At 55.8% G+C, this 19,645-nt stretch overlaps 2 protein-coding genes across 5 annotated transcripts; one reads left to right on the plus strand and one right to left on the minus strand.

Annotated features, from left to right (window-relative positions):
* Positions 1–1,468: 1,468 nt before the first annotated feature.
* On the minus strand, positions 1,469–7,653 carry PIH1D1 (PIH1 domain containing 1). 4 transcript variants are annotated; one of them, XM_045772219.2, is made up of 10 exons: positions 7,202–7,653; positions 5,345–5,438; positions 4,920–4,986; positions 4,358–4,537; positions 3,213–3,274; positions 3,044–3,125; positions 2,459–2,588; positions 2,172–2,247; positions 1,690–1,833; positions 1,469–1,593 (listed from the first exon to the last, which is right to left on the minus strand). In XM_045772219.2, the coding sequence occupies exons 2-10, from the start codon at positions 5,432–5,434 to the stop codon at positions 1,552–1,554; spliced, it is 873 nt and encodes a 290-aa protein (XP_045628175.2). In that variant the 5' UTR covers positions 5,435–5,438; positions 7,202–7,653; the 3' UTR covers positions 1,469–1,551. The 4 variants fall into 4 exon arrangements, with proteins under 4 accessions (XP_045628175.2, XP_087727107.1, XP_087727106.1 ...); XM_087870981.1 differs by lacking the exon at positions 7,202–7,653 and adding an exon at positions 7,042–7,060; XM_087870980.1 differs by lacking the exon at positions 7,202–7,653 and adding an exon at positions 6,464–6,590.
* ALDH16A1 (aldehyde dehydrogenase 16 family member A1) lies at positions 6,360–19,386 on the plus strand. The gene is made up of 17 exons (XM_045772217.2): positions 6,360–6,492; positions 11,339–11,441; positions 11,837–11,963; positions 12,754–12,932; positions 13,021–13,098; positions 13,357–13,538; positions 13,627–13,779; positions 14,258–14,443; positions 14,634–14,729; positions 14,940–15,076; positions 15,258–15,363; positions 15,452–15,582; positions 15,879–16,046; positions 16,339–16,540; positions 17,916–18,101; positions 18,417–18,539; positions 19,104–19,386. The coding sequence occupies exons 1-17, from the start codon at positions 6,403–6,405 to the stop codon at positions 19,263–19,265; spliced, it is 2,409 nt and encodes an 802-aa protein (XP_045628173.2). The 5' UTR covers positions 6,360–6,402; the 3' UTR covers positions 19,266–19,386.
* Positions 19,387–19,645: the final 259 nt, after the last annotated feature.

A 19,645-nucleotide genomic window follows, 5' to 3' on the forward strand; every position in this document is an offset into this window, starting at 1 on the left:
CCGAGGGCCGCTGGGAGTTGTAGTTTTCTGAGCCACCAGGCTGAGGCTGCGAGGCGCCCTCTGGTGGACAAGACGCCACGTTCACTCCTTCATAGGTCCAAAAGACCCCACGTCCGAGGTCATCCCCCTACCTTTTCACCTCCTCACCATCTATCTACTCCTGCCTCCCTACCCAATTCAGTCCATTCTAACCACGCTGATCTCCTCGCTGTTCTTCCAGCATTTACCACTGAGGGTCCTCTATTTACCTATCCTCCCAGGACTCACTATGGAAGGAGAGAGGTGGCAATCATGCACTAACTCAACATTCGTTGAGTTCCTACTAATTGTAAAGCATTATCATGCCACAGGGGCATACATTCAATGAGGCAACACTGGATACCAGACACCACCAGAGGAGGACTCTAACTCAGCCAGGGGAGATCAGAGAAAGCCTGAAGTTTGAAAAGCTTCCCGGACAGAGCTCACTGAAAGGGATGACTTGGGAGGGGGCGGAGGGAGTATCCACAGGAGAGGAACCAGTGCTTGCAGAGTCAGGAAGTGGGACATAGTTTGGTGTGATTGTGATGTGAAGCGCCATTCCAGGAACGGGAAGCTTGTCAGGACAAGAGGTAGGAGAGGCTAGAGATGATGGCATACATCGGATTACCAACGGACCCAGGAAGGGTCCCCTGGGAGGGCAAGACAATTAGGCATTTCCTGGATTTTACTGGAGGAAACGACACTGAGTAGAGGGAACAGTGGAAACTAAGAGAAGGTGCAATACACAGGTGTGGTCAAGACACCCTTCAGTGTGATGGGACTGAGCAAGAGGAAGGACAGAAATAAAATGGGGCATAGGAGCATCTGACTTCAGCTCAGGTCATGATCTTGGGGTCCTGGGATAGAGCCCTGCATTGGGTTCCCTGCTCAGCTGGGGGTCAGCTTCTCCCTCTCCCTCTGCCCCTCCCCGTTTGTGCACTCTCTTAAAAAAAAAAAAATGGGGCGCCTGGGTGGCTCAGTTGTTAAACGTCTGCCTTCTGCTCAGGGCGTGATCCTAGCGTTCTGGGATCGAGCCCCACATCAGGCTTCTCTGCTAGGAGCCTGCTTCTTCCTCTCCCACTCCCCCTGCTTGTGTTCCCTCTCTCGCTGGCTGTCTCTGTCAAATAAATAAACAAAATCTTAAAAAAAAAAAAAAAAAGGCATCAAGGGGGCCACACCAAACATGGCCTGGGTGCTAGGCTGAGGGGCTGGGATCTTCTCCTGGGGCACTGGGGAGCCAAGGAGGGGACCTGAAGAGAGGGGAGGGTCCGATCTGGGACAGTGTGGGACAGGAGGGGAGAGACTGGAGGACAGGAGGCCAGGGAGAGGATCTGGAGGGGGAGAGACTGAGGCCAAAGCTGGGCAGTGACTTCTCTGTGACTCCAGGACCCAGTCCAATGTCCCTCTTCCCTCCCACTCCCCATGTACTCCTAGCCAGACACAGAACAAAGGCAAAAATCTTTTATTTCAATTTCAGAGAAGCCCCCACCAGCCTCTTCTCTCCACTTGGAAGCACAGAAAGAAACCCAGTCAAGAAGCCACAGACAGAAGGGGCATGGCCACCATCAATTGCTGAGGAGAGACAGGAAAAACAGAATGAGGATTCAGGACCAGGAGTCCAGGCCCCCCAGTACCCCCAGTGCACACCTCCCCCAACCCCCCAGGTACCTTTCTCTTCCGATGGAAAGCTGCCTTGCTCTCCTCAGAGTTGATCCGTAGGGGGATATAGGCATCCAGATGGTACAGCTGCTGGGGGCCCCCTATCACCAGGCGGTTCTCCCCAATCTCCAGCGACAGCCCCAGAGCTCCACCCTGGGAATACAGCGAAATAAGCCCACCCTTCCTTTCCCAGCAATAGGACAATAATCACATGGACCAGGGAGAAAAGCCTCCTGTGTTGGGATACCATATGTAAAGGGTCTAATCCCCCAGGAAAAAGATGAGAGGCAGTAATTACAAGTCCCCATGACTAAGCACTTACCTCAGGACAGCCCCAAAAGCGGACCTGAAGAACCCATGGCAGGCAGCCGTACTCAGGGGACAGCGCTAACCAGACTCCCACAGGTCTCGCAATGAGCCCCACTCACTCCCCCTCAGAGACCCCCAACCCTTCCAGACCTTTCTCCAGCTCTAGTCAAGCATGAACTCACCAGTTTGGGGAGGTCAATTTCAGCCAAGAGGAGGTCAGGGGCTTCTAGCCAAAGGTTCAGGTGAGGCTTCTCTGGGCTGGGGAGGAACAAGACCCACAATTGAGGAGAGCCCACCAGGTCCTTGCCAGGGCTCATCCTTCCCTTTCTTCCACCTCTGAGTCCTGCTGCCTCGGGAGCCTTCTCAGTGGGAGTGCTGCTTCTCCCCTTTCTGGGTTCCCAGAACCCCCAGGACACTGCTTCCTATGGGGAGGGAGAGACGTGAGAGAGAGAACCCATCGAAGGCCCACCCTTCCTCAGGTCTCAGGGAGTCAGGAGTATACAGGTTTCCCAGCTCCTGGATCCGAGGACGCTGCTGGGAGCGGATATTTTGCTGGGAGATGGAGCCCAGGAAAGGCCGGTTCTTCAACATGCGCCACTCTGTGGGTAGGAAGCTCGGGGTCAAAGGTGGCACAGGTCAGGGTTCCCTTTGCTTCCCTAGGGGTAATGACAGCAAGAGCCTCGGGAAAGACTCCAACCCTCCGATGATGCCAGGGATCTGGCCACACCCCCAAGCTTAGCCTTAGGAAAATCGGCCCACCTTAGCCCTGCCCTTCCCGGGGTATTTGCCCCCCCCAAATCTGTCCCCGGTGAGATGCTCCTGGCTCCGCCTCCTGACTATCCAGACCCCGCCCCTTATCTGGTTCCTGGGCCAGCCCCGCCCCCGCCCCATCTCCATCCCCATCCTCAACCTTGGGAAGCCTCGCCTTCTCCCTGTCATCCACAGGCTAGGGACCAAGAAAATCCCTGCCCACACTTCCCGCCACCTTTTCCAAGGGCTGCCGCCGAGCTGCTCCAACCCCTCTAGTCCCCACTGGCCCAGGCCTGCCTCTCACCTGGACTCAGCTGCAGGCTGTATTTGTCCTCAAGGCCCTCCCTGGCAATGGTGACCACCAGCTCTCGCAAGAAATCGCTGTTCTAGGAGTGAGAGAGGGAGGCTGCAGGAGGGCTCCAGATGGAGGCAGAGGCCCCGGCCCAGGCCTCACCCGCAGCCCCGCCCCCAACCTGCATCCTCCGGTAGAAGTCGCTGTTGACAGCTACGTCGTAGGCGGTACAACCCTGGCCTTCTGTGGGGAGAGAAAGGGGGTGAGACCCCCAGCCCTCCGAGGGAACCCCACCGCCGGATACAGACAAGGCAAAACCAATGACGGCCAGCAGCCGCAAGAACCAGAGAGCCCCAGAGACAATTAGAAAGTAAGGGCTCAAGACTCGCACTTGCCAGTGTGGACTCATACCAGCCTCTTCTCTTCCCCCCGGGTCCTTTCCCACCACGTCCCAGCGCTGACCTTGCCGCTTCCCTGCACACAGCCCTCCCATGGCTCCCCAGCACCCCAGATGAAGGTATGTGTCCTTTGGCATGGCGCGTTGGAGACCCTGTATGGTCTGCTCCTCCCACCTGGAGAGAAGCTCACTTCTCTGTTAGAGCCCTGGTCCCTTTAAATTTCTTCCAATCTCTCTCGATTACTGATCAATCCAATTCAATCACTCTCCAGCCTCTGGACTCCTCTGTCCCCTCTGCCTAGAACCCTCTTCTCTGTCTTGGCCTGATAAACTCCTCCTGTTCCTTCACATCTTATATCTGACACTTCCTCCTCCAGGAAGCCTTCCTGGACCCCTCAGTTTGGGTGAAGAGCCCCCACCAGAGCAACACAAATCATACCATACTGAAATCACATCTGTCCCCTCCACCCTCTCCTAAGACTAGAGTGTCTCAAGGGCACTGCCCAAAGCGTGGTCTCAGGAGGCTTCCCAGGACATATGTGAATTGAAACACAAGCATATAGAGACAGAAACAACAGAGACAGGTGAGACAAGGCAGAGAGCTGGGGGGGGGGGAAGGGTGAGGAAGGAAATAGAAACAAGAGTGAGAGCTGGTCCTGCCAGCTGATAAGGACACCTGCCCAGCTCTCCCTCACCATGGGGTAGGGCAGGGAGAAGTGCCAGCCTGACCAGGTGGGCAGGACCAGGACTGTCCCCTGCAGCAGGTACTGGAGGCCCAGGAGGCTAGGCATGTGTCACAGAGAAAAGGATAAGGTCAGGAGGGCCAGATTTCTGGCTCCTGAGGGGGGAGGGTCCCGGGCCCTGGATCTTGGATCCCCAGGAGGAAAGGACCTAGGGAGCTAGATCCCCGGTCCTGTGAGGGCACTGACTTGCATCCAGTTCAGCATGAGGCTCTCCCAGACTCATGGGGATGCGAAACCCAGCTTGGTCTTCCTCCAGCATTTGAAGCAGCTCGTCCTCAGTCACGTCAGCCGGAGGAGGGATGGAAGGAGAGTGACAGATGTTGATGAACACCTTCCCTTCAGGTGAGTTGGTCTTTATGCAGAAACCTGGCGGAAATGGGTTTGTCCTGAGTGTCTGCCTCTGCAAGCATCTGGGTTACCATCCATCCCCTCCTCAGTCTCTGTTCTTCTCTTGATCTGTCCCCTCTTTGTCCCCTTCTCTGGATCAGTCCTCTGTTTTCTGGGTCTGTTCCCTGCCCCATCCCCTGGGATCTCTGCATCTCTTTCCGTCTTCGAGCCTCTTCCCCCTAGTCATGCCTGTCCTCCTCCTCCTTTCTTTAGATCTTGGTCCCTTCCCTGCTCTCTCTGGATCTCTGTCACAACCCCCGCCAAGGCCTCTGTACCCCATTACTGTGCCTCTCTTCTGCCTCCTCTGTGTCCCCTGCCCCGAGCTTCTATCCACCTCTCTCTGGGTTTCTGCTTTTCTCACCAGGTTGCGGTTGGATCTGTGTAGATTCTGGTCTGCTTGTCTGGGCTTGGTGGAGCTCCTTGGAGGCCTGTGTGAAGGAAAACAACAAGCTGCATGCTGGCCTCTGTGCTATCAGACCCTCATTTGTTCTTCAAAGGTTTGTCGAGAAATTTTATGCACATGAAATGAACATAGAATAGGACACACTATGTCCCTCTCCTTTGAGGACCCTTAAAAACAACCCCAACCCCACTTGCATCTCTCCCATGGCCTAGCACACGTGGGAGTTAAACAATTACTATTCCATGTAGTGCGTTCTGCAAATGTAGTGCCATCTCTGAGCACCCGTCGGCTTGCATGCATACACACACACACACACACACACACACACACACACACACAAATCCCCCGAATACCCAGGGACCCAGGAACCGGTCAGTCCTCACCTGCAGCAGCAGCTCCTCAAAACGCGCAGTCTCAGAGCCCATCTTCTCTGCCTCGCTTAGCTCCGGCACCAGCAGCTTCGAGTCCGCCATGGCCCTGAGGAAGAGACCTAGGCGTCCTCAGTAACCCCAGCGTGGCGGGGGTTGGGGGGACCCTGGCCAGGATCCAAACTGTGAGGCCTGCTGCCGGACCCACAGCCGACTCCTGACAGCCACTGTTCTGTATGAAAATCTAAGAATCTGGCCTGAGACTATAATTCCACTCAGACCAGATATGGCTGTCCAGTCTGTTTGGAGCCAATAGTTCCAGATGCTCTCTAAGTCCTCTGTGCTAAACGTGTAAATGACAGCCACACTTCCAGTCTCTGTAACCAAGGACTTCAGCAGACCACGCTTCCGTCTACCTCAAATGTTCAGACACCAATCCTTCAATCTCACTACGTTCCGACCAATCATAGTCTAAGGCTGAAGCCACGCCTCTCACCTCAACCAATCAAAACTAAATGCTGAACCTAACTTCTGAATGCCACACTTCCTCTGTCGCTTAAAGCTATACTTCTCCTTCCAGACTACATTTGGCCAAGCTACTGGGCAGCCCAGGCTGGCACACTTTCAAAACCTACATTTCAGTGTCCATCCCAAAAGACTCCCTTCTGACCTCTGAACTATCGCTTCGTCCCAGAGCTCGATTCGATTCCCTAGTAAATATACTAAGGACTATAAGCTGAACTTCCTGCCCTCAGTATGAACAGGGTAGAGAGAAGATACACCAATACGGCCACGCTTCTAAATCTGGAAGCTTCCTAACTATTTGCAAGGAACCCAGATTTTCGTCCCGTCCCCGCAGCCCGCCCCGCCTCGCTTTGAGGATTGCGCTTGCTCCAAACCACATTTCCCAGCTTGGGTGTATGGGCGGGGCACCGGGTCTAAGGCGGGGTTACGCTCTCACTCTCTCGTAGCCCCGCCCCCTGAACTGGAGTGGGCGGTGCCGCCCTTCGACCTCAAGGTTCCTCTGGGCAGAGCACCCCACACTGCTTGGTGGAAAGCGGCCGGGGCGGGTGATGGCTGCGACGCGTGCAAAGCCTAGCGCCCGAGAGATCTTCACCACGCTGGAGTACGGACCGGTGCCTGAGAGCCACGCATGCGCACTGGTGAGGGGCTGCCGTTCGGCGCTGCCCATCCCCCTCCCCAGTCCTCCGGGTCCCGTTTGGCGCGCGGACTCCCGTGATGCACCGCGGCAGCTCAGCAGCTCCGCCCTTCTCGGTTCCCGTGACTCTGGCAACCCCTTAGGACCCACCCTTGAAGGGCGTTCCCTTGAGCCTTTGCGGCTGCTGCCTCTTAACCCTTTGGTCTCTCCCCTTGTTTTGGACCCTTTTTCTTGCCGCCTGCTCCGAGCTTGCGACGGTGTTTCCCCGATGCCTCGGAGTCCCGGAGGGGCTTCTGTGATTCTTCAGGGCCCCCCTCCAGAACCTCCCGTGACTCCCAGGGACTCGGAATTCCTGTGTGGCACCCTTATCTTTCAGGGACCCTCGGAATAGCCATGGACTTCGGCGATTCCTCAGAGCATCCTGTGGCTCCCATGGCCTTCTGAGCCCCCCCGCCCCGAGCTCCTGTGGGGGCCCCCGTGGTTCCTCAGGGCCCCCATCAGTACTTGCGGGGCTCCTAGGATCTTGGGAACCCCAGGATAGCTCAGAACTTACTGTAACCACGTACAGCCCCTCAGAATACCCTCGTGGGGCTCCCATGATTCTTCAGCTCTTCTTCAAGTCCTCATGAGGGTCCTGTGATCCCTCGGGGTCCCCCAGAACCTCTTGTGGTTCCTGTGGATAAAATAGGGTGCCTCGAATATTCTGTAATTACCTAGGCTCCTCAGAACTCCCCTCATGGGGCGCTCCTGGTCCCACAGAGTCTTCTAGCGTCCAGGAATGAGAAGCTTAGGCTGGAACAGTGGTCCAAGTGGAAGAAGATGAGACCAGAGCCTGGAGCGGGCTGTGGAAGTGGGTAGATGGATGGGAGGGAATGAGGCAGAGATACAGAAGGAACGGTGTGGGGAGTTGAGAGGGCCAGGCAGTGTCCGGGGTCTGGCTGTCTCTGTCCATCCACCACCACCAGTGGTGAACCCAGGAGGACTAGGGTTTCGGGAAAGATCCTGAGCTTGGTTATCACATAGTGAGAGTGTGAGGGACCCAGGGACAGCCTTGGGCTTGTGCAGGCGTCAAATGCTGCTTGGGCTCGAGCCTTCGAGTCTGGACACAGAGACCTGGGAATCACCAGTATAGAAAGATAGCTGAACTGTGGGAGTGAGGATCTGGGTCAGAGAACAGACAATTCCCACACTTGGAGGTTGGCTAGAGATGAAATATACTGAAATAGCAGTAATGTGATCATAGCTTATATTTACTGGGAGCTCCCTGTGTGCCAGCCTCTGTGCTCAGTGTGATCTCATTTAATCCCCAGAACAGCTGTGAGAGGGGATTATTGTCATTATTTTAGTGATGGCACGCAGAGGCTTAAAGGGGTAAGTAATTTGCCCATGGTCAACACAGTTTAAAAGAGGTGAAGCTGAGATTTGAACCTGAGCCCTTGGATTCCACACCCCACCGCCTCCCAAGCAGGATCTCAACCTTCCAATGTGTGGGCCAGACTCAACCAACAAACTGTTTTCTTTGGCCTGCACTTTATTTTTGAAAATGTGAATTAGTGGTCAACTAATTCTCTGTAAACATCCAGGAGGATTCCAGCTTCTTTTGAAAATAAAATCCCAAAATTTGGCAATGTTTGGCTCCCATTCCCTGACAAAAATCATCTGGATTCAATAGTGATTGTCTTTTCAGACAAGTCATGAGTTCCCAGTCTCCAGCAGCCCCTCTTCTCACACTAACATGACTTGCCAGGACCCTGTGGGCATTCTTTTAGGGTTTTGTTTTTCTTGGGTGGGGGGAGTTTGCAAACTTCCACAGAGTACTTAATAATACTGCTGCTTACCTATCCCTCAGCTTCAGGAATCGCCAACATTTGGTCCAGTGTTGTTTTTGTTTGTTTTCTCTCTTTTCTGGAATGACTTAAATCCCAGATGTCATGGTAGCTTCCCAGAAATATTTGAATTCCCATTTCTTTCTTTTTTTTTTTTTAAGATTTTATTTTTATTTATTCGACAGAGATAGAGACAGCCAGCGAGAGAGGGAACACAAGCAGGGGGAGTGGGAGAGGAAGAAGCAGGCCCATAGCAGAGGAGCCTGACGCAGGCCTCGATCCCGTAACGCCTGGATCACGCCCTGAGCCAAAGGCAGACGCTTAACCGCTGTGCCACCCAGGTGCCCCTGAATTCCCATTTCTAACAGATAAGGACTCATTTCGTAACATAATCACCTAGGCATTTTTTTTTTTTTTTTAGAGAGAGAGAGAGTGTGGGGGCTCGAGTGAGCATGCAAGCTGGGGAAGGGGCAGAGAGAATCTTAAGCAGTCTTTACACCCAGCACAGAACCTACGAGGGGCTCGATCTCACGACCCTGAGCCGAAATCAAGAGTCAGACACTTAAGTGACTGAGCCACCCGGCACCCCCACTTACCATTTTTCACTCTTCACGTTAGCGGTCACTCTTTACTTTTTTTTTTTTTTAAGATTTTATTTATTTGTCAGAGAGAGAGAGACAGAGCACAAGCAGGGGGAGCGGCAGGCAGAGGGAGAAGCAGGCTCCCCACTGAGCAAGGAGCCTGAGGCGGGACTTGACCCCAGGACCCTGAGATCATGACCTGAGCCGAAGGCAGATGCTTAACCGACTGAGCCACCCAGGCGTCCCAGCGGTCATTGTTTAATATCATCCAATGCTCCAGCTCATGTTCATACGCCCCCAACTGTTTCCAAAATGTGTCTTTCTCTGGGGGTATTTGAATTTGAAACTTCTGACTCATCATTTGACTACAAAGTAAAATGAGAAGGGCCAGTTGGCAGGGCGAGAAGAAAATCGGGAGAACGTGGCTTTGGGATGCTAAGAAGAGAGCAGTTGTAGAAGGAAAAAGTGGAAAGCATGTCCTGGATTTCGCCAGAATTTAGGGAAGACAGGACCAGGGAGAGAAACATGGGGCGGACGTGGAGGGTGGGGTGCAGTGAGATTAAGAGGAAATCCTACATAGTGCTGCTCTGGGTATATAAAGGGCATGGATGCACTTAATCCTCACCACAGCCCTGTGAAGTAGAGAGGGGCTGTGATTATCCCCATCTTCCAGATGGCTTAGCCGAGGCCAGAGTATTGTAACACCCTGGCTGAGGTTGCCCTGTAAATACAAGAGCCAAGATTCACATTCCTAGCTCCAGAGACTCTACACCAGGCCGTCCCGTTTGCAATGCCTGTGTGCTCTGCCTGGGGCTCCGGTAGACACATCACAGCCAAAGAAGCTGTGCCTGGCAGGCCTGTGTCTTCAGCAGGGGTCCATACTGCTCCCCAAAGAGATGACCGCTGAGGACGGAGGGAACGGCATCATACAGCCGGGTGCAGGAGCCACCTGGCTTAGAAGCCCCACCTTCCCCAAGGAACCCGATACTGCCTGATAATGGTGTCATGGGCATTGCCTCCAGGGTTGTGACAAGGTATGTGCCCCATCACAGGAATGCAGAGCGCTCCAGAAAGCCCCAGTGCCTTGGCTTCTCATTGCATATTTATGGCGTGTTCCCAGTTTTCCCAGTCAGGTGGGGTGGACCATTCAGGGGTCATTGTTGCCTGGTAATGCAGCTGAATTGTCTCAGGTTTCCCAAGACATAGAAAGCTCACCTGAGCTCCTTTCTCCATGGACGAGAAAGGGTTTTATTAAGCCACATTTCAAAGTCAGTAGGACAGGGGTGCCTGGGTGGCTTAGTCGATTAAGCATCTGCCTTCGGCTCAGGTCATGATCCCGGGGTCCTGGGATCGAGCCCCGCATCAGGCTCCCTGCTCAGCGGGGAGCCTGCGTCTCCCCCTCTCCCTCTGCTCCTCCCCCTGCTTGTGCTGTGCTCTCGCGCTCTCTCTCTCTGTCAAATAAATAAAATCTTTAAAAAAAAAAATCAAAAGACAAAGTCAGTAGGACAGCCCTCACATATCTCTGGTGAGAATGTAAAACAGCTCAGTGGTTCCTCTGTAAGTTACTCATGGAGTTGCCATGTGACCCAGCAATTCCCCTCCTGGGTCCATATGCCTAAAAGAAGTGAAGACAGGTGTTCGAGCATGTTCCGAGCAGCATTATTCACAATAACCAGAAGGCAGAAACAAACCGAATAACATTCACTGGTGATAAATGGGTAAGCAAATGTGGCCTCTCCAGACAACGGAGTATCGTATAGGTGTAAAAAGGAATGGAGGTTATTGTTGTGGTGGTGGTTGTTTTTTAAGGGGAGGGCAGAGGGAGAGAGAATCTTAAGCAGGCTCCACGTCCAGCTGGGAACCCAACGTGGGTCTCGATCTCACAACCCTGAGATCATGACCTGAGCCAAAATCGTGGGATGCTTAACCGACTGAGCCACCCGGGCACTTCACAAACGGAGTATTGATACCTGCTACAACTGGTGGGCCTCAAAAACAGCATGTTGGGTGAAAGAAACCAGCCAAAAAAGTCACAGATTGTAAGGTTCCGTTTCTGAGAAATGTCCAGAGTCAGCAAATCCACCGAAAAAGGAAGCAGATCAGTGGTTGCCAGGGGCTGGGGGCAGGGGGAAGGGAGAGTGACTGTCTAATGTGTACAAAGTTTCCTTTGGGGGGGATGGAAATGTTCTGGAACGAGATCCTGGTGATGGTGGCACATCCTAAATGCCGCTGAATTGTACACTTGAAAATGGTTCATCTGATGGTTTTTGGTTATAACATATTTTATGTTTATGGGTTATTTTCCTTCTATACAGGACAAGAATTAGCAGGGGCGGGGGGGCAAAGGGGTGCAGGTGTCCCACTCCCAAAGACTTCTGGGCAGGGATTGAGCTCCCCCAGCTGCCTCCCAGACCCCATTCTGAACAGTCTTCGCCTCCCGCAGGCCTGGCTGGACACCCAGGACCGACACTTGGGTCACTATGTAAACGGAAAGTGGTTGAAGCCAGAACACAGGAACTCAGTGCCTTGCCAGGATCCCATCACAGGTATGAGGTGTCTCCCAGCTGCTATGGGAGGGAGACGCATCTATACCCCCAGCTGTACCAACAACAACGCCCCATTCCCTTTGCTCAGGGCCCTGAAGCCAAGGAGTAGCCAGTGGGGGAAGAAGGCCAAGATTTCTGGCTCTTCCTGTTTGCAGTCATCCTAATTATGACTCCCAGTCCCTGTGGATGCTTCTTGGAGTCACTCTCTACTAAGATCCCTTCCTCGATTATGGGAGACAGCGAGAGCAATGACCAACAGAGTTCTAATAGAGCAGGGCTGGGGACCAGCTTTCCTGCCCTGGAGCCACCCAGGCCCTGGAAATCTTAGCCCCCTCCAGTTCTGTCATGGTCTCCCCCACTCTTCCCGTCTGAGGTCCCTCCCTTCATCTCCGCAGGAGAGAGCTTGGCCACTTGCCTCCAGGCACAGGCTGAGGATGTGGTGGCAGCCGTGGGGGCAGCAGGGACCGCGTTCGAGAACTGGAGTGGACTCTCTGGAGCCTCTCGGGCCCAGCACCTGCTCAGGTGACACAGTTGAGGTGTGGGCCTTGGGAGGTGGGAAGGACTTCATCCCCCAGCATCCACTTGAGACTGTGGGAACGAAGACTCTATTTCCCGATGTCTCGCTGAATTACTTGGTAGCTGAGGCTCCTATTTCCAGCATGCCTTCGAGCCTTGAGCAGCTAAGACATCCATACACCGGAACTAGTCATGAGGAAGCTCTGTTTCCCAGAATAGCCCCGGGGCTCATCGATGCTCCATTTTCCCAGCCCCAATGCCCATTTTCCAGCATACTCTTGGGGCAACTAGAGACAAAGTTTGCATTTTCTAAAATAACAGTTGAGATTAGAGGTTCAACTTCTTTTTTTTTTTTTTTTTTAAGATTTTATTTATTTATTTAGCAGAGCGAGAGACAGCCAGCGAGAGAGGGAACACAAGCAGGGGGAGTGGGAGAGGAAGAAGCAGGCTCCCAGCGGAGGAGCCTGATGTGGGGCTCGATCCCAGAACGCCAGGATCACGCCCTGGGCCGAAGGCAGACGCTTAACGACTGCGCCACCCAGGCGCCCCTAGAGGTTCAACTTCTATTTCCCGGCACCTTTCGGGGTCGCAGGTGGCCAAGATCACAGGGCACCCTCTGGTTTTGTGGTTCTTGGACTACGTTTCCCATAAATCTTTGGGGCTCTCCACCCCTGGTAAATGAGGGCGATGCCCCCAGGAGATCGTAAGGATCGTAGTCCAAGTACATAGGGGGTGTTCCAGGATTGTCTGACTGAGGGGCAGTGGGAAATGACTCTCCCCCTGGCCTTCTCTGCAGGCTGGCCAAAATGATCCAGAAACACCAGCGGCTCCTGTGGACCCTGGAGTCCCTGGTTACTGGGCGAGCCGTTCGAGAGGTTCGAGATGGGGATGTCCCACTGGCCCAGCAGCTGCTCCAGTACCATGCAGTCCAGGCATACACCCAGGAGGAGGTGCTAGCAGGCTGGGAGCCGATGGGTGAGGAGCAGGAGTCCTGGCCCCCAGCCCCTTCCTCTCTCATGACCTAGCAGTACCTGCCCCAGTCCCCTTATTTTTATTCTTACAGGAGTGATTGGTCTCATCTTGTCACCCACATTCTCCTTCCTTGAGATGATGTGGAGGATTTGCCCTGCCTTGGCTGTGGGTAATTGATGGGCTGGGTCTGAGGCAGGAGGGTGCTGGGGGCCTGGACCCCTGGGTCTGAGGGAGGAGGGGCTGGGGGGTCTGGACTCCTGGGTCTGAGGGAGGAGGGGCTGAGGGGTCTGGACCCCTGGTCTGAGGGAGGAGGGGCTGGGGGGTCTGGACCCCTGGGTCTGATGGAAATGGGTGCTGGGACCCCTGGGTCTGAAGGAAGGGGCTGGGGCCCAGACTCCAGGGTCTTTGAGCTGCCCACCTTTTCCAGGCTGCACTGTGGTGGTCCTCGTACCCCCAGCCTCCCCGACACCCCTCCTCCTGGCCCAGCTGGCAGGGGAGCTAGGCTCGTTCCCAGGAATCCTCAATGTGATCAGTGGTCCTGCCTCCCTGGGCCCTGTCCTGGCCTCCCAGCCTAGAGTCCAGAAGGTGATCTTCTGTGGAGCTGTCGAGGTATCTTCGGGGTTGGGAGGGGGACAGGATGTGGCTGGGAGGCCAGAAGCCCCCTCCCTCGGCTGAATCCGGCGGGGGGGTCCTGCAGGAAGGACGTGCCCTTCGGCGGACCCTGGCGGGCAAGGGTGCCGAGCTGGGCCTGGCACTGGGGGCCGAGTCACTGCTGATGCTGACGGAGGCGGCGGACGTGGACTCGGCCGTGGAGGGCGTCGTGGACGCGGCCTGGTCCGACCGCAGCGCAGTGAGTCCTGGGCGCTCGTGGGCCCCCAAGTCCTGGGGGTCATGTGTGTCCTTCCCCAGACCTCAGGGCCTCGTGTCTCTCCATTGATTGTAATTTTTAGTTCTTTGTGTCTCACATTCTCTCTCTGCGACAGCGCGTGTGCAGGGCTCCGCATCACCTCAGATTTCTGGATCTCCACGTCCCGGCTCTCCTGTTTCTGCAGGGGGCTCATGTGTCTTGTTAAAGATTTTCTCTGCTTTTCTGAGTGTGCGTGGCCCTAGTTTTCCAACCTCTGTCTTCACTCTGAATCACCAGCTTCTGTAACCTCACCTCCTGCCTGGACATGGGGCCTTAGTGCGTCTCCAGGGTCTCCAGCCACTCCTCCTTGACCCTGCTCTGATCTGAGTATGTACGTCCCCAAGTCTCGGCCTTCTGTGGGGGCCTGTCCCCTCAATGTGAGCTCTGACTTTGGCTGCCCTGACATCCCCCTTCCTGACAGGGGGGACTCAGGCTCCTCATCCAGGAGTCCGTGTGGGACGAGATGATGAGGCGGCTCCAGGAGCGGATGGCGCGGCTTCGGGGTGGTCGAGGACTGGATGGGGCCGTGGACATGGGGGCTCGAGGGGCTGCCGCACATGACCTGGCCCAGCGCTATGTGCGTGAGGCCCGGAGTCAGGGTGCACAGGTGAGCAAGGGACACAGACTCCAGGGTACCAGGGGAGGAGGGACCTGGAGACCTGACTCCTAGGGCTGAGGGAGGAGAGATTGGGCCTGGACTCCTAGGTCTCAGGGAGGAGAGACTAGGAACCCGGACTCCTGGGTCTGAGGGAGGAAGGGCTGGAAGTGAACTTGTCAATCTGTTTTTTTCTCTTCAGGTGTTCCAGGCTGGTGATGTGCCTTCAGACAGCCCATTCTTCCCCCCAACTTTGGTCTCTGACCTGCCCCCGGCTTCCCCATGTACCCAGGCAGAGGTGAGCCCTCTAGGGCCCTGGAGATCCTATTCGACCCACCCATCTGTGCCAGACCCGGGCAGCATCACTATGCCGGCAGAGGCCCCAAGGGGGTGACCACTGGGTCTAGGTCTGGGGGCTGCTAACTATCGTGGGCCGGTCCCCTAATGGCTGGGATATTGGAGGGAGGAGCTGGCCAGGCCACCTGAGCTCCGTCATCACCCCTTCTAGGTGCCCTGGCCTGTGGTCGTGGCCTCCCCATTCCGCACGGCTAAGGAGGCCCTGGCCGTGGCCAACGGGGCGCCCCGAGGAGCCAGTGCCAGCGTGTGGAGCGAGAGACTAGGGCAGGCCCTGGAGCTGGGCTACGGGTCAGTCGGCACCTGCTGGGGCACAGGAGGCAGCCTGTTGGGGGGACCCAAGTTTCTGCTCTTTCTCTCAGTCTCGAGGCCTCCATCTAACTCTCTCTGGGTCTCTGCCCACCCCACCTCCCTGACTCCCAGCCCCCCGCAACTTTCCGTTCTTGCTCATGTCCCCCCTGTCTCCCCACAGGCTCCGGGTGGGCACGGTCTGGATCAATGCCCACGGCCTGCGAAACACTGAAGTGCCCACAGGTGGCTGCAAGGAGAGTGGGTCGTCCTGGAGCGGGGGCCCCGACGTGAGTGCACCCCTCCTCGGCCCCGTCATCACCTGCTTCAACCACCTCATGCCCGCCTTGCGTCCTTTTGACACCGTCCCTCTCCCAGGGTCTGTATGAGTATCTGCGGCCCTCAGGGACCCCCGCCCGGCTGTCTTACTTTTCTGAGAATCTGAACTATGACACCTTTGGCCTTGCCGTCCCCTCAACCCTGCCAGCTGGGCCTGAAATAGGACCCAGGTGAGCCGTCTCAGGGGCTGCAACTCCCAGAATCCCTGGGGCGTGGAAGGGGAGAAAGGAAGTTGTGGCAGGCTCCCCATGGACTGGAGGGGGGGTTCATTAGAGCAATCTTGAGGGGTCCCCAGGTGCTGCCCAGAATTGCATTGTGGGTCTCGTGGCTCCACACCCACCCCTATGCCTGAGTCGCAGTTCTGCTAAATGAAGGACTGTGCTCTCCCAGAGGCTCAGTGGGGTGCAGCAGGGGGTCTGAGTAGACCTGGCCTCCGGACCCACCCCCACGCCTCACCCCGCTCCAGCCCAGCAACCCCCTATGGGCTCTTGATCGGCGGCCGTTTCCAAGCTCCGGGAGCCCGGAGCTCCAGACCCATCCAGGACGCGCGAGGCAATCTGCACGGCTATGTGGCGGAGGGTGGAGCCAAGGATATCCGAGGGGCTGTGGAGGCCGCTCACCAGGCCGCCCCTGGGTAAGGAAGTCGCGTGGGAAAACCCAGAGGTCATGGGGCATTAGAGAGAGTAGTCTGAGACCCCCAAGGACTAGTAGTATATGGGGTCTGCGTCCCAAGGACCGGTGGGCTGTGAAGTCCGAGCTCCCAAGGCTGACAGGATACGGGTCACACCCCTCATTCCCATCCCCAGGCAGATGGGCCATGGGGCCTGGAGCCCCATGGTAGGGGCTGCGGGACAGAGGAGGGACATCTGGAAAGAGCCAGGGACGGGAAGCTGACCCCTACTTTGCACTGTGTCCCCTCCCCCCAGCTGGGTGGGCCAGTCACCAGGGGCCCGGGCGACCCTGCTGTGGGCGCTGGCAACTGCCCTGGAGCGCCGGGAGGCTGCCCTCGCTTCGAGGCTGGAGAGGCACGGCGTGGAGCTCAAGGACGCCAAGGTAGAGGTGGAGCTGAGCGCGAGGCAGCTTCGGGCCTGGGGCGCCCGCGCGCAGGCCCAAGGCCACGTCTTGCAGGTGAGAGGGTTCTGTGGACCGGCAGGACGGGCAGCCTCGGGTAGCGGTTAGAGCAAGGATTTGGGAGTGAGCCGGACTTGGGGAGAGAGAAAGAGAGAGAGCACGGGCAGGAGGGCAGAGGGAGAGAGAATCTCAAGCAGGCTCTGTATTGAGCACGGAGCCCGACACGGGGCTCGATCTCACGACCCTGAGATCATGACCTGAGCCGAAACCAAGAGTCAGACGCTCCATCACCTGAGCCACCCAGGCGCCCTTAATTCCTAGGTTTTAATTCGAGAACAGTGAAAGCATGTATCCATACCAGGATTTACACCCAAATTTCATAGGTGCATTATTCAGAGTAGCTGAAGACTGGAAGCTAGCTAGCGGCGGCTGGCCAGCTCAGTAGCGCGTGTGACTCTTGGCCTCCGGGGGAGTGAGTTTGAGCCCCATGTTGGGCGTGGAGTTTATTTTTAAAACAAATACGATAAATAAAATAAAAAGTGGAAGGAAGCCAAATGTCCCTTGGTAGGTTAATAGATAAACAAATTATGTTACACGCATAACAGTGGGCTCCCACTCCGCATTCAGGGGCGAACAGGCCACTCCGTGGATGAGTCGCAAAGGGACTGTGCTGAGGGAAACAAGCCAGGTTAAAAAAATAGCGCAGACTATGTGATTCCGTATCTAGAAAATTCTGGAAAACACAAACGAATCTATAGCGAGTGGAAGCAGATCAGTGGTTGAGGACAGAGAGGGTTCAGATAGAGTCAGGCGGGAAGGATCACAAAGGGGCACAAGGAGATTTTGGGGAGTGAAGCACATTCTCCTGATTGTGCTGTTGGTCTCTCCGATACATATAGATGTTCAAACCTACCAAACTGGGGGCATCTGGCTGGCTCAGTCGGTAGAGCATAGAACTGTTGATCGCAGGGTCATGAGTTCAAGCTCCATATCGGACACAGAGTTACTTATAAAAAAAAAAAAAGAATTGTGAAATTGTACCCTCTAAAATGCATGCAATTTAGTGAATTTCGATTATATTCAAGAAAGTGTAAAAAAAGATTATACACACACACAGAAACAAACCCATGGGCCAGGTTCTGAGCCCTCTACACACAGTAACTTATTTCATTTTAACAACAACCTCTGAGGCAAACACTGTTAGGCTCGTTTGAAAGATGGGAAACTGAGGCCCAGAGAGGTTAAGTAACTCACCCAAGGTCACACAGCTGGTGAGTGGCAGAGCCAACGGTCTGGCTCAAGTCTGCCCTGCACTATCACCTGGTGAATCATCGCTGGAGTTGTTACAGAGAAGCAAAGGTGGGGAGAGGAGGAAAGGGGCAGACGACGAGGCTCCTGTGCCCAGCCCTTGACCTCCTGCCTGTCCCCACAGGTGGCAGGGCTGAAAGGCCCTGTGCTCCGGCTGCGGGAGCCGCTGGGCGTGCTGGCCATTGTGTGCCCTGACGAATGGCCCCTGCTTGCCTTCGTGTCCCTGCTGGCTGCCGCCCTGGCCCACGGCAACACTGTGGTCTTGGTGCCCAGCGGGGCCTGTCCCATCCCCGCCCTGGAGCTCTGCCAGGTACAGTTGCCCACCTTCCTGCTGCTGCTCCCAGCAGCCCCTGGGGCAGCAGATGGTTGGAAGGTGCCCCAGGCCCTGCACTCACCCCACCCCCTTGCTAACCGTGGTAAACCCAGCCCCCCCCAATCCAAGCCTGCACTGCTCGTGGACCCTGGGACCATTCTATCCAGGCCTGGAGTGTTCGCCAGTCATGACCCAGGTCCTGTTCCTTCCAGGAACCCCAAGGACCCTCCCCGGATGCTCACTCCTCACCCAGCCTATTGCCTCCGGGGTTTCTGACTCCCTTCCCACCCAATCCTCTGTGCTGTCCCCTAGGATATGGCAGCCTTGTTGCCAGCAGGCCTCGTGAATGTGGTGACCGGTGACCGAGACCACCTGACCCGCTGCCTGGCCTTGCACCAGGACGTCCAGGCCCTGTGGTACTTCGGATCTGCTCAGGTACCCTTTGCTTTGCTGTCTCTTCAGGGTCTCAAACAACACCAACAGCTTCTTTTCTGGAATCAGGGCAGTGCCCCCTTAGAGCTCCCATTGCTAAGGGGGAGACACTCCTTGGCAACCGGGTTCTGAGATCCTGCCCCTTTAGCACCCCCTTTGCTAAGGAAGGGGATCTCCTTAGCATAGCAACAAGGGCCTGCCATCCTGCCCGGCCCAAAGACCTCATCTCATTGGACGACCCATTGCTAAGGATCACACCCTAGTAGCAGAACCAGAGGCCTACAGTCCACCCTCCTGAGGGTAACAGGGAAACTCCTTGTCACCAAAAACGTCAGACCCCATTCCTTGGAACGTGGGCCGTTAATGGGAGGAAATCCCCTAGCCACAAAGGTCAGCCTTGTTTCCCTCAGCATCTGGAAGGTCTGCCAGTCGACTACAGATCGAGCATTGTAGCAACAGAGCCTAGGTCAAGCTGTCAGGCCCCTCAGTAATAGTCTTTGTTGTCAAGGAAACAGCTGCTTGGCAACCAAGTTGATGGAAGCCCCGATCCCCCTCTTCTCATGCCAGGGCTCCCAGTTTGTGGAGTGGGCCTCAGCAGGAAACCTGAAGCCGGTGTGGGTGAACCGGGGCTGCCCTCGGGCCTGGGATCAGGAGGCCAAGGGGGCAGGCCGAGAGCTGGGGCTGCGGGCAGCACGGACCAAGGCCCTGTGGCTGCCCATGGGGGACTGATGCCTGAGTGCCACCCGCCCCATCTTGGACAGAAGAGAGCTGGACCCTGACAGACACCAGAAGCCTGGAACTTGCTTCTGTGATGACTCCCATGCCCTCCAATAAACTCTGACCAACCTTGGCTGTGCTTCTGAGGGGAGGAAGTGGGGGTGTAGCAACTTCTGGTCTGTTTGAGGCCTTTCGAGTTCTGAGACTCAGCAGCCGGGTGGGCTGGCTCCAGTACAACACAGTGTTTGTGAAACAGATAAAGGGAACTCTGAGAAGCCCCGGGCAGGGCCCCAGGGCCTCTTGTTTCCCCCCTGGTCTTCTGCATCCTGAGGCTCTCGCTCTTTGATGTTCTCTGCCAGTGCATTGTTTCAGGATCCCGTTGTGCTGGTATA

This window comes from Ursus americanus, chromosome 21 (assembly GCF_024610735.1).
Source record: "Ursus americanus isolate L20-20 chromosome 21, mUrsAme1.1.p, whole genome shotgun sequence".
Lineage (NCBI taxonomy): Eukaryota > Metazoa > Chordata > Mammalia > Carnivora > Ursidae > Ursus > Ursus americanus.

Excerpts from the sequence above, each read along its gene's own strand:
- PIH1D1 (XM_045772219.2), bottom strand. The coding sequence starts at position 5,434 with ATGGCGGACTCGAAGCTGCTGGTGCCGGAGCTAAGCGAGGCAGAGAAG. Across the intron at positions 4,987-5,344 it reads TTGAGGAGCTGCTGCTGCAG|GCCTCCAAGGAGCTCCACCA; the intron begins GTGAGGACTGAC and ends TCCTTCACACAG. Across the intron at positions 1,834-2,171 it reads AAATTGACCTCCCCAAACTG|GGTGGAGCTCTGGGGCTGTC; the intron begins GTGAGTTCATGC and ends CTGTATTCCCAG.
- ALDH16A1 (XM_045772217.2), top strand. The coding sequence starts at position 6,403 with ATGGCTGCGACGCGTGCAAAGCCTAGCGCCCGAGAGATCTTCACCACG. Across the intron at positions 11,442-11,836 it reads TTGCCAGGATCCCATCACAG|GAGAGAGCTTGGCCACTTGC; the intron begins GTATGAGGTGTC and ends TCATCTCCGCAG. Across the intron at positions 12,933-13,020 it reads AGCAGGCTGGGAGCCGATGG|GAGTGATTGGTCTCATCTTG; the intron begins GTGAGGAGCAGG and ends TTATTCTTACAG.